Source organism: Sceloporus occidentalis, unplaced genomic scaffold (genome assembly GCF_023333645.1).
Source record: "Sceloporus occidentalis isolate IW3139 unplaced genomic scaffold, rSceOcc1.0.p SCAF_7, whole genome shotgun sequence".
Taxonomy (NCBI): Eukaryota; Metazoa; Chordata; class Lepidosauria; order Squamata; family Phrynosomatidae; genus Sceloporus; species Sceloporus occidentalis.
This window is the reverse complement of record NW_028316987.1, coordinates 32,814,230-32,837,782: the sequence shown is the minus strand read 5'-3', so window position 1 is coordinate 32,837,782 and position 23,553 is coordinate 32,814,230. Positions and strand designations below refer to the sequence as shown.

Below are 23,553 nucleotides of genomic sequence, written 5' to 3'. Positions count from 1 at the left end.
TAGCTTTTTAGTGGATATAAAGCCATTTCTTTGGTTGCAATACCAAGTGATATTAAGGCCTCGGGTATAAAGCTTATTTATACATTTATGTGAATGCGATAGAACGTTATAGAATCAAGAAAGATGCAAATAACGTCCCTTGCCCTAAATCTCAAAAGGCTGGGTGAGGTGATACAGGTCTTTCAACATTTGATGCCAAGAATATAAAATCACAGAAAGCCTCAAATTCTCTAAATGTCATTGTTGTACTTGTCAGAAATATCAGTACTTTTCCAGTTGATGTTTGCACATATTCATTGTGTACAGCTCTGTTGCTAAAATTGTATTCCCGTATCGTTTTCATTCCACAAAGCACTTTTCACTCCTAGTAATGCAGCACTTTGATAATGTTTCAGCAGGTGCCAGAAAAGTTGGTAGAATACAATGAAATAACAGTTGCTCATTTACAGAAATGTGAGAAACACAAACTTTTTCTCAGTGCTAGATCAAAAAAAAGTAAACATTTACCTGGATGTTTTATTTCCATTGGGGAGTGTGCATGGTTCTGTAGTAAGAGGTCAATCTTTTTCTTTTAATAGGGTTAAAAAGATAAATTGATTGAAAGTATAATTTTACTAACATTTTTGGTAGAGGGGGAGTGAAGTTAGCAATGCTAAATCCAGTCGGAGCTAACCCAGCCCCATTACACAAATACTACCTTTCTTTAATATTTTGTGTTCTTTTTCATCTTCAACTCTTTCATATTATTATTCTTTATCATGCATATTCATTGTTCATTGTACAGTGATTATACATTGTAGTTTCTCAGGGTCTGGACAAGCTCATACAGACAGATATGGTCTGTCAGATACCCTGGACCTAAGCCATATAGGGCTTTATGCATCGTAACCAACACTTTGAATTGTGCCTGGAAGCAAATCAGCAGCCAGTGAAGCTGCTGGAACAGAGTTATATGCTCCCTGCAAGCAGCCTCAGGTAATACTCTAGGTGTAGCTCTTTGTACCCAATGATATTTTTGAACACTAGGAATCTACACAAACTGTGAACCTGTATCTTCAGGGGGAGTGTATCCCTGTCCAGCAGAGGTTGTATCCCTATTTCTTGATTTGCCTTTTGGCTGACCAGAACACCCTTGTGTTGTCTGGCATGAGTTTCAATTTATTTGTCCGCATCCAATCCATTGTACAGTACGCCCTGTTACTGGCCCGTGTAGCAACATTTACCCACTTCTGGGGAGAAAAGGTATCTCTAGGCATCTGGAGATACTCCAGCATGACTCTATATTTATTTATTTATACCCTGTTCTTGTTAATTAGATATTTCCCTGCTCGCAGACTTACAATCTAAAGAGTCAAGACACAAAAGGAGAAGGGAATGGCAGTGGGGAAGGGGGAAAGTCAGCAGATCTTCTCTCCCTCGGATTCCTGGACCATGGTACTCTGATTAGGCCCGATGCAGCTGGCCTGCCCTTCTCTCCCTCTGGATGATGGTGGATGGAGGGAGGGCCTTCTTTTCAGGCAAGGCCTGATGGAGCTGGCTTACCTTTCTCTCCCTGTGGATGATGGTGAATGGAAGGAGGGCCTTCCTCTTTTCAGGCAAGGCCTGATGGAGCTGGCTTGCCTTTCTCTCCTTCTGGATGATGGTGAAGGGAGGGCCTTAGGAAAGACTCTGTGATCAACTTACACTGAAATATACTATCTGCTGTAAGTCTTGGAACATATCCCCTGTGAATGCGAGGGTTGTAGTGTACAGCTACTCAAATGTCAGTATAATGTCGAAATCCATTTCTGTTTCCTATGTATAAACCTGTTTGGAAAGCAGTAATTTTGAGCGGAAGATTAGCTACATGCATGTACTTATTTGTCCACTACATGAGTTGCACAGTGAGCAGATAATTTACATAATATGCATTTCAAGGCTTTGAGTTGAGGGAGGCTATTTCACTGTTGTAGCGCTGCAGAAGGCGAGATGAGGAGGAAAGGGATGAAGCCAAGTAACAAGCTTGGTTTCTCTTTCTTTCCTTATTTTTTTTAAAAGAATATTCTTTTGAAAATTAGAGAGCTGAAGCCTAGAGTGAGTCAGAAAGTAAGATAATAGAAAATAACACCGGAAAAAATATTAATACATTTGTTATCGTTCCAGGATAGTTTAACAGGATGTTATTACCTTGGCTATTAATCCCTTGCTGAGCTTTAGCACAGTGCAGTTGGGAATGTGGAGCTCATTTCAAACTCAAGTTTTGTTCCTGATTTGATTACACTTCCTCTGTACTGGCTGTACTGACAAGTGCCCCAGGGAATGTTATCAGAAGTGGAGATTAAATAGATGCTAGCAATTTCTCAGCACTACTGGAGATGATAGAAATAGTGCGAGGGGGGAAAGGTTTTGTGTCTAAGGTCGCTGTCTGATGACTACTCATTCAGATTTAAGACCCCTTTTGAATTTATTTCTGGGTAAACATGCATACAGTCAGGCTATATAAAGGGAACTGTCAGAAAAACCTGCAGATAAATGGGTCGGTATAGAAATGTGTTGACAATTTACTCAAAGTGCTGAAAGAACAGATTATGGCAGAAAGGAAGCAGGTGTTTGTGTTAAAGGTATCAGCAAAAAGTTAATGCCAACTAACATTTGAGCTAGAGAGCTAGGGAGGGTCATTTGTGGGCAAACATCCATGCATATGTTCAGAACTGTGGAAGTTTCAAGGAGGAGAGGGAATCATAGGAGACCAGAACCCAAATAACACAACACCTTCAGTAGATTTGCCTGATGAAAAAAGTTCATACTCCCTTCTGAAGGCAATCCTGAGGAATGTCTTCTATAAAGCATCAATTCTACGAAGGTAGGAGAATGACCTTTCTGGTGAACATGATGAAACTGCCACCGTAAGGGTGATTTTGATCAGCTTTGTCTATTTTGGTATTAGGAGCCAAATATATTTGCCTTGTGTCCATTCAACCAGTTCCTGAAGAGCTGAAATTTTAACTTGCCTTTCCCTTGCAATATCCAACAGCATATCACAATGAAGCTGTAATCTAGAAGAATCTATGTCAGTTGTATAAATGCCTGCAATGGATGTGCTATCAAACTCTCCAATAACAAACTTTTCAATTTTGCTCATATGTTTGCACTCATCTGAGGAAAAGCAATTGTGTGAATTACTGCTAACATTATCAATCACATCATAAAATATTTTCCTGTAGAATCCCCCAGGATATTCAAACTGGTGAGGCTCATACCCAGGATCAATGTGTCATGGAGGCTTTCTGTGCCTAGGAAGGGGGGAGGTGGTGGTGGTGGTGGTGGTGGTGGTGGTAGTGACTTATGGTGACTCTAAGGCAACTTATGGTGACTCTAAAGTGAACCTATCATGGGGTTTTCTTGGCACTGGTGGCGCAGTGGTTAAATGCCTGTACTGCAGCCACTTAAAAGGGCTCAAACTCGACTCAGGCTTGCATCCTTCTGAGGTCGCTAAAATGAGTACCCAGATTGTTGGGGGCAATTAGCTTACACTTTGTAAACTGCTTAGAGAGGCCTTAAGTGCACTGATACGGGGTATAGAAATGTACTTGCTATTGCTGTTGCTGTAGGCAACAGAAGTTAGAGAATTATTATCACTACATCTGAGGAAGGAGATCAAATCTATGAAAACATATGCTACAACTTCTTCCACACAGTTTAAAAGGTGTTAGTCTGATATTCCAGACTAACATGGCTATGTCTCTAAATATTACTGTTATTGTTATTGGTGATATGCAATAAAGAATTTTGTAGACAAGAGACTCTGTTATGGAAGAACCTCTTCCACAGAATGATTACTGATAAAGAAAATAAATTACTTTCAAGTAATCAAATACAGAGGATTAGACAATTACTCACTTAACAGTTTGGGAAATTCTTCTATATGTGCCCCATGGAAATAAGTGAGAGCATGACTGCACTCTTGCACTGCAAGAGCGTCACTCTCTGTTTTTCTCTTTCCCGACAAAATAGGGGAAATATTGCCCAGGTTTCATTGAGATTTTCCTTCAGCGCCTATGTTAAAATCTTAGAGAGAAAATTGGTCCACACTGACTTATATACATACTTTAAGATCTGGCTTTAATCACCTTCCTACCATCTTTATGTATTTTGTTTCCTCCCACAATATACTCCATTTCAATATAAGTAAAGCATTTTGTTTAAAACATGCCAAGCAATTGACTTTTGTCTCAGGAATGAAAACATGTGCAAAAGTCATATGCACATACCCATGTGTTAAAATACATTGTAATACCATAAGCACTTTCTCTGGAATTCAAAGAACTTAACAGTCAGCTCCCAAATAACAGAAACCTACAGGTATCTTGTGTGCAGATGGACAAAGTTATTCCTATGTGAGTAAGATGTCTGAAATGAGACTTTAATCTTCAGGGCATGTTCAGGTCATGTTCAAAGGATTAACTGTTTATGAAATAATTGACAGTTTGACAAATTGTTCTGTATTTCCGATCTTTGGGATAGCTCAAGCATGTTCATCACGCATTGTTGCAATGTCTTGTGTGCAAATCCAGTTAACCAAAACCTTTCAATTGTACATGCTATATTAAGAGCTTTCTACATTCACTGGTTATAACAGCAGGACATAATTCATCTGACTCACCCTCAACATAGGGTTGTGACTGCCCCAGGTCCTGTCTTTTCTTAGAAGCTAAGCAGGGTCAGGTCTGGTTAGTACTTGGATAGGGGACCACTAAGGGATACCAGGTACTGTAAGCTATATTTCAGATGAAGGCAATGACAAACCACTTATGAGTATTCCTTGCCTAGGAAAACCCTATGAAATCCATAGGGTCACTATATGTTGACATACAACTTGAAGACACATATGCACACATGATCCAAATTTTGGTCTCCTGAATTACACATCATTCATTATTTTATTTTCTATGGCAGGTTTCGGTTTAGTGGTCGTATCCTTGGCCTTGCTCTTATTCACCAGTACCTTCTTGATGCTTTCTTCACAAGGCCATTCTACAAAGCATTGTTAAGGCTGTGAGTATTTGTAATGGAGGGTTGATGCAAGATTTTCTCCCTTTGGGGTGGGGGTATTATACATCCATCCATAGGAATAAACCTTATTGTATTAAGTGGAGCATGTTTCCAATACCCTCATTCCAGCCCTCAGGTTACAGTATATGGCACCCACCACCAGTACATAAAAGTGAAGTATGCAACAAGCAATGTTTCATGCTTTCAAAAATGTTCTTAGCCCAGTGCTAAACCTCATGTGTTGGAGCAGCCATAGGAGTTGGGTGTGAGAGGAAGAAGCGCAATCAAGTAAGGATAAAGAATATGAGGCCAAATGTGGGGATTCAAATGCTAATTTTGATTGTGTATCCTGCTAGTCACTGTGACCATCTTTACTCTGACCATCATTTGTGAAGGGTTGACTTTATAAAATGTTCCATAGCACAAATTGCATTGAAAATCCTTTCAGTGGTATGAAAGCAATTGTGGTTTATGTACAGTGGAGCATTTTTCCCCAGCAGAAAGGGATTCCTTGTCCAAGCCACACTAGTTTACCTGCCCAAACTATGCTGACATAACATATTTATTAGGAGAAACTAGAGTGACATTTGTGTTTGATGGAAGCATGTATCACTGTGTTATTTTCTGTTTAACAGAATGAATTTGAATTCATTTGTCTAGCAATAATTTCTGAAAGTACACATCTTCTATTCACTTGTAGTGTTCTGTCCACAATCCCTTTATCTTACATGTTGTTGTGGAATCAAGTTCAGTTTGCTTCTTTAGGGGAAGCCAAGGTTTGATGAGTAGGAGAGAACCAATAATAACTACACTGCTTTATGTTCAGACCACATAAACAGCAAGTTTTCCTTTTCCCCCACATATTGCAAGAAGCATCCCATATGCATCTGTGTCCCCTCATCTGACATAGCCAGAAAAGTATAAAAGCTATATGGAATCAGGTCACAGGTCTGACTAGCTCAGCTTCTAGTTTCCAAGAGTGGTCAGCCAGAAGCTTCGAATCCACAGTAAGACATGAAGGCTACACATTGTCTCCAACACTGGACAATCTTTCTGGTTCCATTTAGCAATCATGGCTACAAGTCAGAAGTGCAGACTTTCTCATGCTGATGAGCAAATTTTCATAGTTGCTTGACTTTGAAATGGGGATAGTTTGTTGTATGTGCAATAAATTAGAAGCCAGAAGTTTACAGCATTGTTTGTGTTCTTTTGCAAAATCAGACCATGTGATCTTAGTGACTTGGAGTATCTAGATGAGGAGTTCCATCAAAGTTTACAGTGGATGAAGGACAACAACATCACTGATATCCTGGACCTCACTTTCACAGTTAATGAGGAAGTGTTTGGACAGGTAAGTATGAATGTGCAGGGGATAAACTTCCAAAAATATGTAAATATAGACATGAAACAGATACATTAAAATTGGAAGAATTTGATTACCTGGACTAAATGGTAGGAAATGAAGGAAGCTACAGAATAAGAAACAGAAGACATTCAAAAACTTGAGAAGAAGCAAAGCAGATTGATTCAGTTGAGCTTAGTAATATTGGAAGGGGAAAGGAAGTTGACTAAGAAAGCTTTCATTAAAACCAGCAAGGAGGCAAAGAGGTTGTAATATGACTTGCAATAAGGTGTGTTTGCACTGCAAGAGATTATTCAGAGAAATTTGCAAATAATGAGTAATAGGATTGACATATCTGTGCTGTACAGTGGGCCGTTTGTATACGTGGGGGATCAGTTCCGGACCCCCTCCACCACCCATGTATGGCAAAAAAGTGGGGCCTCAAGTCCCATTCATTTCAATGGCCGCCTGTGCCACTAACATCCAAGGCTTGCTGTCAGTGTAGCCAGTGGTGGCAATCCCGCAGATGGGGTGGGCTCGCTGTATAATGTTTTAAGAGTAAATTCCTCTGCCAAGGTAGAATGAATCCAAGATGGCATTCATTGGGTTTATTATGGTTTTAACTCCACAAAAGTCTAGTGAACTTACTAAGTTACCAGACAGAGTGAATGGCCCAGGGTATTTGTGGATCAGTGGGAATGAAACATACATGCATACAATATCTACTACATCTAACTGGTTTCCCACCAATATGTGGATTATAATTAGCTGATAATTTAAAACAAATGAGCACAAATATGACAAAGGGATTTTAAAAATGAATACCTGTTCTTCAGTGTAATTTAGCAGTATAAAACTTAAATAATGTCACATTTCTCTCTTTTGTTGCATGAAAGCTGTAACTGTGTATCAATCGTTTATATAAGTATTGAACTAGATTATTTTAAATATATGTATTGTTATGCTACCATGACTTGTGTATTTGTTTTTCCCAAGAACTTAGGGTGACATACACGGGATTGATCTCGTTTTGTCATCACAATAATCCTGGGAAAGGCATGCTAAAATGAAGGGCTCCCAACTAATTTAGGAGATTATCACACCTCCTTTCTTCCTGCACTAGACATGGGATGTAAACTTAAATAGGCGAATTTTATTGTGAACACCTGTTCCCAGGTGGTAGGCATCCTGTACCTGATCCGGGCTTCTCCAGATTTTCCCATTCTTTAAAAGGTGCAAGAGAAGCCCAGATTGGGTACAGGATGCCTACTGCCTGGGCACGGGGGTGTGCAATAAAATCCGCCTATTTAAGTTTGCATCCTGTGTCTAGCATAGGAGGAAGGATGGTGCAATAATCACCTTAGGTTCAAAACACACTGCAGAAATAACCCAGTTTGAGATTGTTTTAACTGCCCTGGCTCAGTGCTAGAAAATGCTGGGAATTGTAGTTTATTGTGGCACTAGAGCTCTGACAGAGGAGGCTAAATGTCTCACAAAATTACAGTTCCCAGAATTCCCTAGCATTGAGCCAGGGGTGTTAAAGTGGTCTCAGACTGGGATATTTCTGCAGTGTGTTTTGAACCATAGTGAGCCTTTGTGTATTTGAATCCAAGCCTTCCCAGTCCAAATGTGACATATCTCTTGTCTCTTACAGCACAGTGGAAGCTGGAAAAGACACATTACTAATATACACCGATTCACCCATGAATGGGAACCAAACCAGGACAATTACAGCGAATCAAAATAAAACGTTAAATAAATGGGAACGGTGAAGATAAAGCGATTTGAAAAGCGGGATAAAACTCGCTGTATTTTTAGTTGCTTTAAAATGAACCGCTGTATTTAAAATCATTGTAAATCGCAAGTGGGAACACCCCCCTTGTTTGAAAACATTGATAACAAATTCTCAAAATGTAATACAAGGCAGAATAATGCTTTAAAGCTATTATCTGCTGGGGATGTTTTGATTGAGAGTTCCTGCATGGCAGGGGTTGGACTGGATGGCCCTTGTGGTCTCTTCCAATTCTATGATTCTATGGCATACATTGAAAAGTGTTTATTTGGGGGGGGGGAGGGTTCAGTATCTGAGTTTTGAAACACTTGTTGCTGTGAGTTAGTTTGTGTTGCTACCTAATATTTATTTTTGGTGACTGATTTGCTTCCTAGGTAACAGAACGGGAGTTGAAATCTGGGGGTGCAAATACACAGGTGACTGAAAAGAACAAGAAGGAATATATTGAAAGAATGGTGAAGTGGAGAGTGGAAAGAGGGGTTGTTCAGCAAACAGAGGCTCTAGTCCGTGGCTTCTACGAAGTAAGTAGCAACATTTGATAGAGTCAAGTTGTCAGCCTCACAGGCACAAAGGCAAAGCAATTGACAAAGAAACAAAATCTATCTTTCTGTCCTAATAAGAATGTCTGTATAGGTTATGTGTGTGGTACTAGATAATCAATATTTATTCCGGGGGGAAATGAAACCCTTGTTTGACCAAACTACTGATGACCATAATGTTAAAAAAAAAACAACAACAACTATTTGTTTATAGAGAGTAGAGATGTAGCTTACAGATTTTATGTTTTTTAAAAAATCACAGAATCAATTAATGTAAAAGACCCCCAAAACACACATATACCTCTGTATTCTTTGTTCTAAAGCGTTACTAATACATTTGAAGATTTTTTTAGCACAAAACACAGTACAGAAGCTTTTTCTGTCTGATGTAACTGAACTTTATATGTTATACATATACCTTTGAAACTAATTATTGGGGATGAGTGATAGGAGAGAGAAATAATTTAAACTGCAAATACTGTGTGAAGAAAGTAGTGAATAAACCTATGTGGCCATAAAATGTGCATTTACTAAGAACTTGCTTCATCTTTCTGATGCTGAGAATGCAATTGCAAGATATGTACCAATATATCTAGCCTAGATAGGATAGCAAATTTGCAGATGTATTTGTTTGTCTGTTTGCCAGTATTATTTTTGCACTTTATTGTTCATTGCAAAGATATTTAAAACTCTGTGTTTTATCTTTTAGGTTGTAGACTCAAGGCTTGTCTCTGTATTCGATGCTAGAGAACTAGAATTGGTTATAGCCGGAACAGCTGAAATAGACCTTAATGACTGGCGCAATAACACAGAATATCGGGGTGGTAAACTATGCAGTTGCTTTTCCTTACCATCTTCCATTTCATCTATCCTTACTCTAATCTTCCTGCTGGAAATTATTCTCACAGATCTCTCTAAGAGAAATTATGCAAAAAATCATTTGTCTTATAGCGGACTTCCCTTATTTGGTCACTTCCAGATATTTTGGATTACCAATAACATGCCATTCACCTCCTTCTTTGGCTGAATGGCCATCTGTTGGGGTTGCTTTGATTGTGAGTTCCTGCATGACAGGGGGTTGGACTAGATGGTCCTTGTGGTCTCTTCCAACTCTGTGAGCCCCAGATAATATGGTAAGCCCACTGGTGAGTGATCATGGGGCTTGAAATCTAAAAACACTTGGAGGTTACCATGTTATGGAAGGCTGGCTTATAGAAGACTATGCGCCAGCTCTCTTCAGTTATAGCACTGCTGATGTCCCCCTGCCACTTGTAACCATACTATGCTTGCTTATCTTCAACTCCTTGTGGCAATTTTTAGAAGTACTATGCAGGAACTACACATTTATTAGAAAACTGTAGAACTGCAGTCACAGATGATTCTCCTTTGTGAATCTGCAGCAGTCATAAACATTACTGACATTCCTTGAACTGTATGTGTACTATATGCTGATACGTCTCTAGTTGTTATTACAGTATGCCACTAAGATTGTATCCATGCTAAAAGATGACCATGGATAAGTCTGATATGATCTCATGGGGGAATTTAACAGTGCTTAGGGGCCACTTCATCCTACACAGTTATAGTGCTATTGTTCTAATTTAACAGCCATGGCTCCACCATATGGAATCCTGGGATTTGCACTTTAGGGAAGGGTATTTAGAATTCCTGAGAGCCAACATGGTATAGTGGTTTGAGGGCTGGACTAGGACTCTAGTTTAAAACTACACTAGGAATCTGGAGACCAGAGTTCAAATTCTCGCTCGGCCACAAAAAACCATTGGGTGATCTTGGGCAAGTTACATACTTTCAGCCCCAGAGGCGGGCAATAGCAAACCCTCTCTGAACAAATATTACTGGGGGAAAAACCATAGGTTCATCTTAGGGTCACCATAAGTTGGAAACGACTTGAAGGCACACAACAAGAACAACAATAAATTTAGAATGCTCCAGTGTCTCACCAGATTAGAAAAGCTACGATTCCGTATTGGTAAAGTGGAACAATAACACTTTAATTGTATAGTGTGAATGAGCTCCTGGAATGTTTGAAGCCCCCTTGAATCAGAATGGAGAATAATCAAAGATTTTTTTATAAGTCTAGCTTTGTACAATGTGTTTTTGTGGTGGGAATACAATAACAATTATTTCAAATGTTACTATAAAAGTATGTTTTTCATATGCTTTGCGATATCATGTGAAAATCTTGGCATGTACTATAAACATGAGAACATAAAAGTGCTAGGTATAAATATTTTTTTTAAATTACTCCCTTGCCTTTGTGAAGATTAAGGCATGAAACACACTACAGAAATCTTCCAGTTTGAGACTGCTTTAACTGCCCCGGCTCAGTGCTAGGGAATCTTAGGAAATGTAGTTTATTGTGGCACCATAGCTCTCTGACAGAGAAAGCTAAATGTCTCACAAAACTACAGTTCCCAGAATTACCTAGCATTGAGCCAAGGCAGTTAAAGCAGTCTCAAACTGGATTATTTCTGCAGTGTGTTTTAGATCTAATACATGCATGTACAGTATTCAGAGGTGGCTATATTTATGCACACCAAATTCTGAGTATGCTGCTTATTGCAGTCATTTAGATCTGTGGTGTTCAAATTGTATTTCAGCGAACTCTCTCATACATAGGAAGGTTTCTTCAATGAAAAGATTAGTATCAGGAGGCAAGCTTCCCTAGAAGATCATTTGCTCACTGTCCTGCTCTTCCCTTAAAATGTATTCCACTCAAAAAATTGACATACGTTCAACTCATTCAGAGTGCCAATGAGCCACAACACGCCTGAAAAGCACCCTACACAAAATGACCCATTTCAGAGTCCTCTGTAAATGCAGAAAGATTCTACATCATTCACACAGGGTCCTTGGTGAACCAGTTGATGCATAACATGTTCCATGAAGATTAAAAAGCACTCAGCTCTGCTACAAGCTAGGCTAGGAAAAAGTAGCAATAGAAGACAGAAAATCATGCTGTTATATTTCACCTTCATAACCATTTGTGGCTTCCCTTTGAATGTTTCTAATCCATTTGTCTTTTACACACTTTCTGTTTTAGGTTACCATGATGGACATATTGTGATACGGTGGTTCTGGGCAGCAGTAGAGAGATTCAACAATGAACAAAGGCTACGGTTACTGCAGTTTGTCACTGGGACTTCTAGTGTACCATATGAGGGTTTTGCAGCCCTTCGAGGAAGCAATGGGTTACGGCGCTTCTGTATAGAGAAATGGGGCAAAATAACATCCCTTCCAAGGTATGCTTACATTTTGAATACTTTTTAAATCCTATTGCTGAGATTAACTCCAGATATTTGCATTTCCATTCCATTCCAGTGTGCAAAGATACATGATAGTCAATTGTATAAGATAAAGAAAGCTTGGGTAAAGTTACTTGGTTGACATACTGCTCCTAGATTCACCCCTGACAGCATGGCCACTGGCTACACTGGCAGGAGATAGTGGGAGTTGTGGGTCAAAAAGTTCTTTTTCCTTTAGCTCTGATGCTAGACATCATATAGAAATAAATTAAACTCATGTTTTAATTTTTTAATAAAATGCATCAAAAGCAAAAAGAAACTCAGATGACGCTATGATTAAAAGATCACTCAAGTTCTGCATTTTTGTAAAAGTTGGGCCTCTCATAAACTTCTTACAGAAACAGTAATCACAAAGAGCACTGAAATATTGATGAATCTTTTATATGACTCTCCATTAAACAATAGAAGACTCAGATTGAAAGTAATATAGAAAATCAGACTGAACGTGATCCAGAGACGAAAGGACCACTGGTGTTTCAGGCACAGATTCGGCTTTACCCATACCAGTATGTTTCTAGGTCAAAGAGAGAGCAACCGTTTTGCACCTTGCTTTCTGTGGAAGACAGGTGGATACAGATGTGATACCGCTTTTTTCCTTTCCTTTTTAGTGTTTCAATTGTTTTGTCTTTTCTTTTAGCATTAGTATGTTACCATTATAGAAACTGCAAGCACATCCATAATAATTGTATGGGAGAAGGTGATCCTGTAGGTAACCTGGACCCAAACCATGTAGGGCTTTCAAAGTAATAACCAATATGAAGTTGAAGGCTTTCATGGTCGGCATCCATAGTTTTTTGTGGGTTTTTCAGGCTATGTGGCCATGTTCTGGAAGAGTTTCTTCCTGACGTTTTGCCAGCATCTGTGGCTGATATCTTCAGAGAATGTTTGCCTGGAATATATACCCAACTTTTTCCAGGCAAGCATTCTCTTAAGATGCCAGCCACAGATGCTGGTGAAACGTCAGGAAGAAACTCTTCTAGAACATGGCCACATAGCCCGAAAAACCCACAAAAAACTAATAACCAATACTTTGCACCTTGCCTGGAAACTAATTGGCAGCCAGTGGGGTGATTTTAAGATTTGTGTGATGTGATCACTCCTAGATGTATCTGTAATGTACCAGACTATAATTGGTCTGGCTGCCCTATCCTGAACCAGTTGGAGCTTCCAGACTTGGTACAAAGGTAGCCAATTTCAGGAAGCCTGCTCTCGGGCCATTTAAGACTTTTAAGTGTAAAGCTATACTTTGAATCAGGGCAGTGACTGAAGATGGCAAAGTACTGGCATAATATCGTATTGACCAATCCCCTTTAACATTCTAGGCATTCTCTTATGAACTAGCTGAAATTCCTGGACTATTTTCAAGACAGCCATATGTACACATTGCAGTAATTTAGAAGGGTGGTTACCAGAGCATAAATAACTTGCAAGGTTATCTCTGGCCTGATAAGCTTGTAGCTGATAAAAGGTACTCTAAAAGCAAAAGCCAACTGGGCCTCTAGCGATAATGATCCAAGAGCACTCTGAACTGATCCTTCACAGGGAGTGCAACCCTCTCTAATACAGCGTAGAGCTAAACAGATAAACTACCTACAGACTTTCATGTCTGAACTGCATCTCACTTTCTTGGCCCTCAACCAGCCTATTGCTTCATGAAATGATTGTTTGAAATCTTCAAATTGCTCACCTGTTTTAGAAGAAAAAAGGAGAGATTGTGAAAGCCTGTAATATTATAGAATCATAGAGTTGGAAGAAACTGCAAGGGCCATCCAGTTCAACCCCCTGCCATGCAGGAAATCTCAATCAAAGCATCCCCAACAGATGGCCATCCAGCCTCTGTTTAAATACCTCTAAGGAAGGAGACTCCACCACACTCTGAGGGAGTGTGTTCCACTGTCGAACAGCCCTTACTGTCAGGAAGTTCCTCCTAATGTTGAGGTGGAATCTCTTTTCCTGGAGCTTGCATCCATAGTCTCTGCAGCAGCAGAAAACAAGGTAGCTCCCTCCTCAATGTGATATCACTTCAAGTGTTTAAACAGAGCTATCATATCACCTCTTAACCTTCTCTTCTCCAGGCTAAACATCCCCAGCTCCCTAAGTCGTTCCTCATAGGACATGGTTTCCAGACCCTTCACCATTTTAGTCGCCCTCCTTTGGACACGCTCCAGTTTCTCAACATCCTTTTTGAATTGTGGTGCCTAGAACTGGACACAGTATTCCAGGTGGGGCCTGACCAGAGCAGAATACAGTGGCACTATTACTTCCCTTGATCTAGACACTATACTTCTATTGATGCAGCCTAAAATTGCATTGGCCTTTTTAGCTGCTGCATCGCACTGTTGACTCATGTTCAATTTATGGTCTACTTGAACTCCTAGATCCCTTTCACATGTAGTCTTGTTCAGCCAGGTGTCAGCCATCCTATACCTGTGCATTTTGTTTTTCCGCCTTAAGTGCAGTACCTTACATTTCTCCATGTTGAAATTCATTTTGTTAGCTTTGGCCCAGCTTTCTAATCTATTAAGGTCATTTTGAATTTTGATCCTGTCCTCAGGGATATTAGCTACTCCTCCTAGTTTGGTGTCATCTGCAAATTTGATAAGTATGCATCCAATTCTGTCATCCAAGTCATTCATAAAGATGTTGAATAGCACTGGGCCCAGGACAGAACCCTGTGGGACCCCACTGGTCACTTCTCTCCAGGATGAAAGGGAGCCATTGTTGAGCACGCTTTGGGTTTGGCCAGTCAACCAATTACAAATCCATGTAACAGTATTAACCAGGTCTGATCATGCTTAGCTTTTGAGATCAGATAGGATCTGATGCCTCAGATCACAAATTCTTATTCAGTTCAGATTAAAATAAAAGGAGAATAATGACTGGTTTACCTCTTTCATTCTGCCTTCTTCGAAATCTCTTCCCCTTTCATTTAAATTTCACTTACCTTTCTGGCTTAGTTGGTGGTGGCAGCTGGAATGAATAGGAGAATATATTCAAAGTATATAGCATATACTGTAGAATGCTATAATAAAAACATACATATAATACAACTGATTTCTGGATAATATCAGTTTCATCCAAAAGGATTTTTTTCAAAGTATAAACAATATTTACAGCAGCTAATTCTGGGAGCAAACATTTATCCCACTAATATATAAACTTTCCCATATAATTTAATAAGAGCAATATTCTCATAAGTAATCCTGTAGCATAAGTAATACAATGACAGAATAAGACAAATACACATGATACATATGTGTTTCACGCTGGCTCGCTAAACTAGAGCAGACCTATTGAATCAATTGTTGAATAGTCAGTCAACACTTGGATAAATCCCATTGATTTAGTGGGTCCACTTTATTTGGAAGTTAACACCTTAGTTGGCTGGTACCACTGTTCCCTCCCAAACTAATATTTACTTGGTACAAACATTGATAGGAACAGGGACTGCTGCCAGAAGATTAAGAATGGGGAGAGTGGCTATGAAAGAACTAGAAAAGATTCTAAAATGCAAAGATATACAACTGAGCACAAAAGTCAGAATCATACAAGCCAAGTATTCCCTATTGCCATGTATGGATAATAATAATAATAATAATAAATTTTTTATTTATATGCCGCCCTTCCTACGATCAGGGCGGCTTACAACAAATTAAAATACATTCCATAAAAAATACACAAATACATAATTAAAATCAGCCAACAAGCAAAAAAGTCCCATAGCCCAACCTCTTGGCCACGGAAGAGGAGGGAGGCCCACAGGATATTTATTCGGGGAATGCCTGTTGGAATAGGAAGGTTTTAAGATCCTTCCTAAATTGGGCCAGGGTAGTAGACGAGCGGAGCTCTGTGGGCAGCGCATTCCAAAGGGCTGGGGCAACTATGGAAAACGTCCTCCGAGTGGTGGAGACCAACCTAGCCCCAGGCACTTTCAGTAGCTGCTGCCCAGACGTTCTGAGGGTGCGAGGCGGAATGTACGGGGAGAGGCGGTCCTTTAGGTATCCTGGGCCCAAGCCATTTAGGGCTTTATAGGTAATTACCAACACCTTATATTGAGCTCGGAAGCGGATGGATGGATGTGAAAGCTGGATAGTTATGAAAGAAGATATGAAGAAAATCAGTTCATTTGAGATGTGGTGCTGGAGAAGAGTGCTGAGGATCCCATGGATAGCCAGAAAGACAAACAAATGGGCCCTAGAACAGATCAAGCCAGAGATCTCCCCGGAAGCCAAGATGACAAAACTGAGGCTGTCGTACTTTGGACACATTGTGAGAAGGCATGACTCATTGGAAAAAACAATAATGCTAGGAAAGATGGAGGGAAGTAGAAAGAGAAGAAGGCCACATGCTAGATGGATGGACTTTATTAAGGAGATCCTGAGTATGAGTTTACAGGGACTAAGGAGAGCGGTGGAGGACAGGGAATCCTGGAGATTTCTCATCCATAGGGTCACCATGGGTCGCAGTTAACTCAAGGGCAGTTAACAACAAAAACTAAAACTTTGGGTTGAGATCATTGGAGGGGGGGCTTCAATCATTTTTAAAGTGCATTTTTGTAGGATGTAGGATGATAGTGAGAATGATGGGGGAGGATACTAAAATGTGACATGTTAACAGAGGAATGGGTAATAACTAAGATGTTACTTGCAATTGGGGCAAAAAAAAATAATGCCTAATGTGTTACGTTTTTGAAAAATAACTTTCCAAGCTTTAACTCTAAATGTCTTGCTATTTGGGGAAATGGGCATATGTAATAAGATTGCTTGGATGCTGGTGTTAGATATTTACTCCAAAATTACAGTTCAGAGGCAATTGCAGGATTCTTAACTGTCTGGCAAGTGAAGTGGTGCTGTAGGCGAGGGGTGGCACTTGTAGGAAGGAAGTAGCAGATGGAAAGGGAGGTGCCTAACCTTTGCTCCATCTGGTATATGTTTCTGTGGTTGTTTTTCAACCCTCATGTGCTTGCTGGTCAAGTGCAGGGAAAGTGGAAAGACCAGAATAGGAAAAGAGATGGGTAAGGTGAAGATTAACCACATACCTCTTCTCCTTTCCTACAGATCTCCTCCTTTTCCTGCCACTCCTTTGCACAATAATGACAAATACAAATTTAGAAAAGCTCCAAATACATTACTTCTTCCTTGCTGTATTTGCAAGCTTAACTGTTAGTATTTGTAAGGTATGTCTGATGAGGTTCCTAATACTTTAAAATGTACACACAGTCTTTTCCTTCTGCAGGGCGCACACATGTTTCAATCGCTTGGATCTTCCACCCTACCCATCATATTCTATGCTATATGAAAAGCTGTTGACAGCTGTTGAAGAAACTAGCACTTTTGGACTGGAATGAGAAAATTCAGGCTTTTCAAGAGTTTTTCTGGTCAGTGACATCACTCCCTACCCTGCTGCCATATGATTTTGGTTTTCTATGTTTTGATTTTTTGGGGGGGGAATCAGGATTGACAAAAGCTGTGCATGAAGAACAGCCTTCCTTTAAGAACTAACCTTCATGCGTTCATATTTGGTTTTGAATGGACAACTAGCCTGTATGCAATATAAAAACAACAGTCTCAAGGTCTCTATGTATCTCCACATACCTCCATTAGTAATAATGAAAATATGAATGCAAGTTATGCTACACTTGACCAAATGTTAATAACTGTTTACGTCCACTTACGTTGATTACAAAAAATGAAGCATTCCAAGCTTTTATATGCCCATCTCTTCTGAATTAAACCCACAGTTCATCTTGCGTCTTAACAGCTGCATCCACTACTGGAATTGATCAAGAATCTCCTTCATCCACCCTTGATTTTCTTGTACAAATTGTGCACAGGTGAGGGACACTTATGAGCAAACCTGAATTTTTATACACAGACTCATAATCCAAATTGACTACAGCAGCTGGAGCTGGGCCAGACACGTGGTACAGATAAGACATACAAAACAAAACGAACTTGTAATGCAATGCAGCGTGTCACTGATGGTTAACAATTGTTAATTGCCAACACTGGGAAGAATTGCACTTCAGAGCTATTGAAGCACGGATGGAAGATAATGTTTGTTATAAAAAGCACATATTTGTGCATTCAAGAAAGATGTCTTATTATGTAGCATAACAGACAACATCGCCTTTCCTAATTATTGTACATATCAAAAATAACAGGAAGAATATTCTCTTCTTAATATCTTCTGGTCCCACTTACTGTTTTTTGTTTTTTTGTTTGTTTGTTTGTTTGTTTTTTGGTGTTAAATCACTTTCTTACAGAAATATAGACAATCCTGCACCATGTATTGAAAGCCATTAATTATTTAACACACACTGATTGACACAGAGTTGTGTTTTTGTTTCATTTTTCTTCAGTCTTAAATACCCAATGATGGCAGAATTGGTTCTACACAAAAACATACAACCAAAGTTAAATTATGTGTGAAGCTGCAGAGAATTATAATGTTGAAATAGTATCAATGACAATATTATTTGTATAGCTATTTGCTGAACGTCTGAACTAGTTCCTAAAGCCTCTTTGGTCTACCTAGCATGTTAGTTAATAGTGAATGGAAGAGTCTGGCCTAAATCTAACCAGGGCAAACAACAAAATGGCTTCGCTTTGTGGATTTCAGTTTCCTTTGACAAAATCAGAAAAGAATAACACACTGGAACATGCATGCTCTGATGAGGACTGCTGAAACTAACTTTGGGGAGAGGGGGGAGTCAGTATTATTTTCTTCATTTCAATTGTTCTAATTTTTCTGGCCTACTTTGAGAACAAGGCTGTTCGTTGCATAGAATTGGGTTACTTGTGTATTTTATCTACATCAGAAGTGGTTCTTATTTCTACAAGCATATCTTAAAGTAATCAAATGGCTTATTTTCATATCTGGTCAAATTATCATTAAGCATCAAAGAGGGAGGTCAGTTAGATATTTTATCTGAAAAAAAGACCTCTCCCCCTTTTACTGTGTACCTAGGCTAAGTCAGGGAGTTGTCTTATGCTTGAATGGTGTCTCTCCCTTTCTCTCACTATGGTGAGAGAAGTTAATTGCTGGTATGTGCCTGCCCTTAACTTCTGAGTATGGCGAGGGGAATGGACAAGTGCAAGGAGCATGAAAGAGACTGGTGCACATGAGCCTGAATTCAGCTCCTCCTCTCATCAGAGCTAGATCAAGGGACTGAAGAATAGCCCTGGAGAATTCTGGCAGATACAGCTACACTTGAAGATTTTGTGTGTTTAGAAAATCAAACTTCCCTTAGGAAGAGTCTCTGACCCAAATAAGGAAGACAGGTAATAGCTATTAAGACAAACCAGCCTAAAATAGTGTATTTTTTTTTTTAATGGGAGAATATCCAGCCAAAGTTAATAATGTTTACGGTCTGTATTTCAGCGAGAGAGATTTAAGTAACTATGAAGCTCTTTTGAAATTAATGAAACATGAAAGAGGATCACTGACTGGATCATGGCCTAATTTGCCTAAGGTTGTATTTTTTTTATTTAACAAACCTTTCATTTATTTAATGTTAGTTAAATTATGACTCTTTGTTTTAAGGAAGCTGGTCTGTCCTTAAAGAGAACAATAATATGAAACAAAAGCAAGGTGCAATGGGATCTCAGAGCATTAAGTATTGGGATGAAGGGCAGATACTTATCCATGACTAATTTGCCTTATATCCTTGTTCATATAAAAACTGACCTTGATGCACGTATGAATTGTATTTAATAGACATTTCTCAAGCATACATTATGTGGTAGGCATTATCACTATTGCAGTTGGTATGGTGCCTTTGTAGTTTCAATGGCTCATTAAACTTATTGTAAATCTCACTAAAAATAAAAGGAGGAAGCACTGCACATGTGTTCAATAGGTCACATAGGCCTGTTCCAGACTGCCAAAATAAAGCTGCTTTGGGTCTCATTGGAGGTATGCTGTTTAAATGATGCATGGGTCCTAAGAGTCCGGAGGTCGCGCCAAAGCCACACTCCATTCCTAAGCACTGGAGCGCAGCTTTGGTGCAGCTTCCGGATTCTTAGGATGCATGCATCATTTAAACAGCATACCTCCAAAGAGACCCCAAGCAGCTTTATTTTGGCAATCTGTAACAGGCCATAATATATCTTCTTGTGGATCCTCACCCCTCAAAAGAAGAGTGTCCTAAAAGGATGTCCGCTACACATTATTCACAATCCTGTATGCACAAAATCTTATGAATATCATCCCATTTTAGGCCTGAGTTCATTTGTGTAAAGTGGCTGCTAGTACAATATGGACTGTATTACAGGGTCATATGGATTGTATTAAATTTGAGGTGTCATTTTTAAAAAATCAGGAATTCAAGCAAGCTAGTCAAAGTGCAACTGTCTCACTGGTTAGTTCCAGATGGGCTACATGCAACAGTATACAAAAACTGTCTTACTAATAAAATCCTTTCTTTGTAACGTTGTATAGTTAAGAATTTTTTTAAAGTATTTATAAACGATATTTTATTAAAAAATTGAACTATTTTTGGTAGCATGGTGAAGGATTTGTATATGCAGTAAAGGCATCTGAAGCAAGATAGACACATCCTTGAATTCTACTAGAGTTGTTTCCTCTTGCGTTCTGGAAAGTGAAACAGGGTGGAAGTAGCTACAGGTTTGGCCCTCAAAATTTTGTCTTATATTTTTCAAGGCACACATTACAGTTTCTCTTAATGTCAGGGGGAAAAACAATGCTATATATACCTCACTGCAAACTTTTTCCTCCCATAGCACAGGCAGGGAACCCTTGGCCTTCAAACATTTTGGAATACAACTCCTGCCATTTTTATTGTGGCTGATGGGAGTTACAGGCCAAAATATCTGAAGGACCAAATTATGCTCCTCTTACAGACTCATTATTACAGAATTTATAAACTTATATAATTTCTCCAGTTTATAAATACAGTGTGTCCTGTAATCTGTTGGGGTTTGGTTCCAGATCCCCCCTATAGCTACCAACATTTGTGGATGCTCGGATCTCATTAAATACAGTGGCATAGTGAAATGGTGTCTCTTAAATAAAATAGCAAAATCAAAGTTTACGTTTTGGAATATATATATACATATATATATATATATATATATATATATATATTCCAAAACATAAACTTTGATTTTGCTATTTCATTTAAGAGACACCATTTCACTATGCCACTGTATTATATATATATATATATATATATATATATATATATATGTATATGTATATGTATATATGCATATGCATGCATGCCATGGATGATTGAATTCATGGATAAAGAGTCTGTGAATATAAAATTAGAACTTTCTGTTACGAAAACATTGTTTTGGGATGCAAAGGGATCTTGTAGCACTTTTGCAACTAACTGAAAGAGGAAAGTTGGTAACATGAGCATGCATAGACTTGAATCTACTTCCCCAGATGCATAGGGCAATGAGATGCATTGTTTGGGGCAATCTCTGATGGGTAGCATAGTGAAGATAAGAGGGGAGAGCCTTGGCATTAATGGTGGGGAAGGAAATAATTACATTTTAGGAATCTGGAAAGAAAGAGTAATCTTTGAGACACTGCTTCTTGAAGATAACTAAGAAAATATTTATGTACTGAACACTTCTCTTTTTTGTCCCAGCTTGGAGAAATTGCATTGAAAATGGATATAAGGGGCTCCTCCTCACACACAACAACATAGAAGCTACTCTCCTGTGTGTTGGTCCATCATGTGGTAGTTGATAGATGAAGCAACATCATGGGTGGGCAATTGTATATATTTCCCACTTTACTGTTGCCCTGCCTTCCAGGTGGATAATAATAATAATAATAATAATAATAATAATAATAATAATAATAGACGGAGAAACCAGGCCGGTTACAACAGTAAAATACATCAAGGTTACAATCAAATTTTATATATATATATATATATATATATATATATATATATATATTTTGAAGGAAAATAGGCAGATGAGGCATTTTCGTGGTCGTGATCATGTTCATGTCAAGTTCGTATCCAGATCTCTATATCCATATCTCTATATCTCAATAAGAAGTGAGGTCCATACTACTAAGGGTGCACAAAAACAAGGCCACATACAGTAGTAAACACATTACTTTGTTCAGTGATAATTATATAGACTGTTTAATCAAACCATAGATTGGCCATAGATTTGTAGGACCTAGACAATTTAGGCATAAGTCTATTTCATCTGGTTTTGTCCTACACATTAATGAATTTGTCTTTTTCATCTGAAAACATCACCATTCCCACTTCTGTCATGCAACTGAAGTTTTACTAATGGAGACCAAAACTGGAGTTCACAACCAGGTTGATTGCTTTATTTTCTGCAGATCTCCTCAGTACAAAGGCTTGGCATTGCTCCAGTGTGAAATTAGCTGCTTATAATCCTAAACATATTAATTTATGAGTGCCATTTATTAATTCAAAGAGACTGCACTTTCAAGCAAGCATGTTAAGATCATATCCTAAAACTAAGAACAGAAGCCCACTTATTCGGCAATGAATTCTACTAAAATTAATAACGTTTTCCCCTACATTCACACATATCTGGCGACAAGGAGATCATCCTGTTTTGGTGCAGTTCTTAGGTGACAAATGTGGCTTTAGAATGGTTTAATTTTTTCCTGAATGAACCATCTGCCCTGAATTAAATCCTAGGTATACTGAAAGTAGTGCCATTAACTTCAGCAGCGATGGAACATCTCAGGAAGGAATTCCCAGCAGAGATCCAACTAGTTCAGTCAAACAACACACCGAGAACCCTTTCTACTTTTAAGACGGTGCTTTTTACAAGTGTTCCTCTTGCTGTACCTCAGCGTTTTAAGAACTGACTGCAATATGCCACAAATCTGGGATAGCCTTTCAACGGTCCAAAAAAGGTTGTATTGTTACTTTCTCCCTAGTATGTAATAGTTTGTTTGATCTAGTCGGCAGGTACTTGTAGATAGTAGAAACAGTACTAGGCAGAGTCAGTACTGAAACATTAGCTGAATTCCCTGCAGCTTCCAATTGACATAAAATCAAGTGTCTATTATGGTTTCATTAAAGACTTCATACGAGTCAATGGCAGGAAAGGCCCTCATTATTGGGCTGGTTTTGCTTCTGTTGACGGGGGGAAATGTCACACGATACTCAGGCTGCGCTTTCTATTCAATCATATCACTGTAAAGGAATGTCAATAAAATCTCTTTGTTATGGCGTCGGGTGGTGTGGTTATTAATGCGCTTTTCCCCTATAGGTTGTGCTATATAAATGGAGTCCGTTCTACAACCTCCAACTGGATTTTCCCCCTCAACTGTTGTGTGGATTGCAGCGGTCCTATTGTTGACACACATCCTTCCAGGCGCAGTTAACAAAACATGGTAGAATAGGATGGCATATCAAGAAATATAAGCGGTGACAACTAATAGTAAGCGTCGGCTTATTGGGTCAGCTTAGAAAGGGGTGCATTTGAAAAAGCAAATGTGTCGCAGGCAAGGGACATTTGCACAGGTGCAACTCACCCAGTTTAA

The 23,553-nt window shown here is 39.0% G+C and overlaps 1 protein-coding gene across 8 annotated transcripts in view; it reads left to right on the top strand.

Moving 5' to 3' along the window:
* The window catches only part of LOC149309487 (E3 ubiquitin-protein ligase HECW1-like), a 237,429-nt gene extending 214,193 nt beyond the window's left edge, over window positions 1-23,236 (top strand). For 5 of the 8 annotated variants that reach the window (XM_089532558.1, XM_089532560.1, XM_089532563.1 and 2 more), the window contains 8 exons: window positions 4,936-5,034; window positions 6,253-6,382; window positions 8,540-8,686; window positions 9,414-9,528; window positions 11,769-11,967; window positions 17,266-17,407; window positions 17,771-19,504; window positions 22,700-23,236. In XM_089532558.1, the coding sequence (XP_089388684.1) occupies window positions 4,936-5,034; window positions 6,253-6,382; window positions 8,540-8,686; window positions 9,414-9,528; window positions 11,769-11,967; window positions 17,266-17,377 (802 nt within the window). In that variant the 3' untranslated portion in view covers window positions 17,378-17,407; window positions 17,771-19,504; window positions 22,700-23,236. The remainder of the gene's footprint in view (window positions 1-4,935; window positions 5,035-6,252; window positions 6,383-8,539; window positions 8,687-9,413; window positions 9,529-11,768; window positions 11,968-17,265; window positions 17,408-17,770; window positions 19,505-22,699) is intronic. The other 3 variants (XM_089532557.1, XM_089532561.1, XM_089532556.1) reach the window with 3 other exon arrangements.
* Window positions 23,237-23,553: the final 317 nt, after the last annotated feature.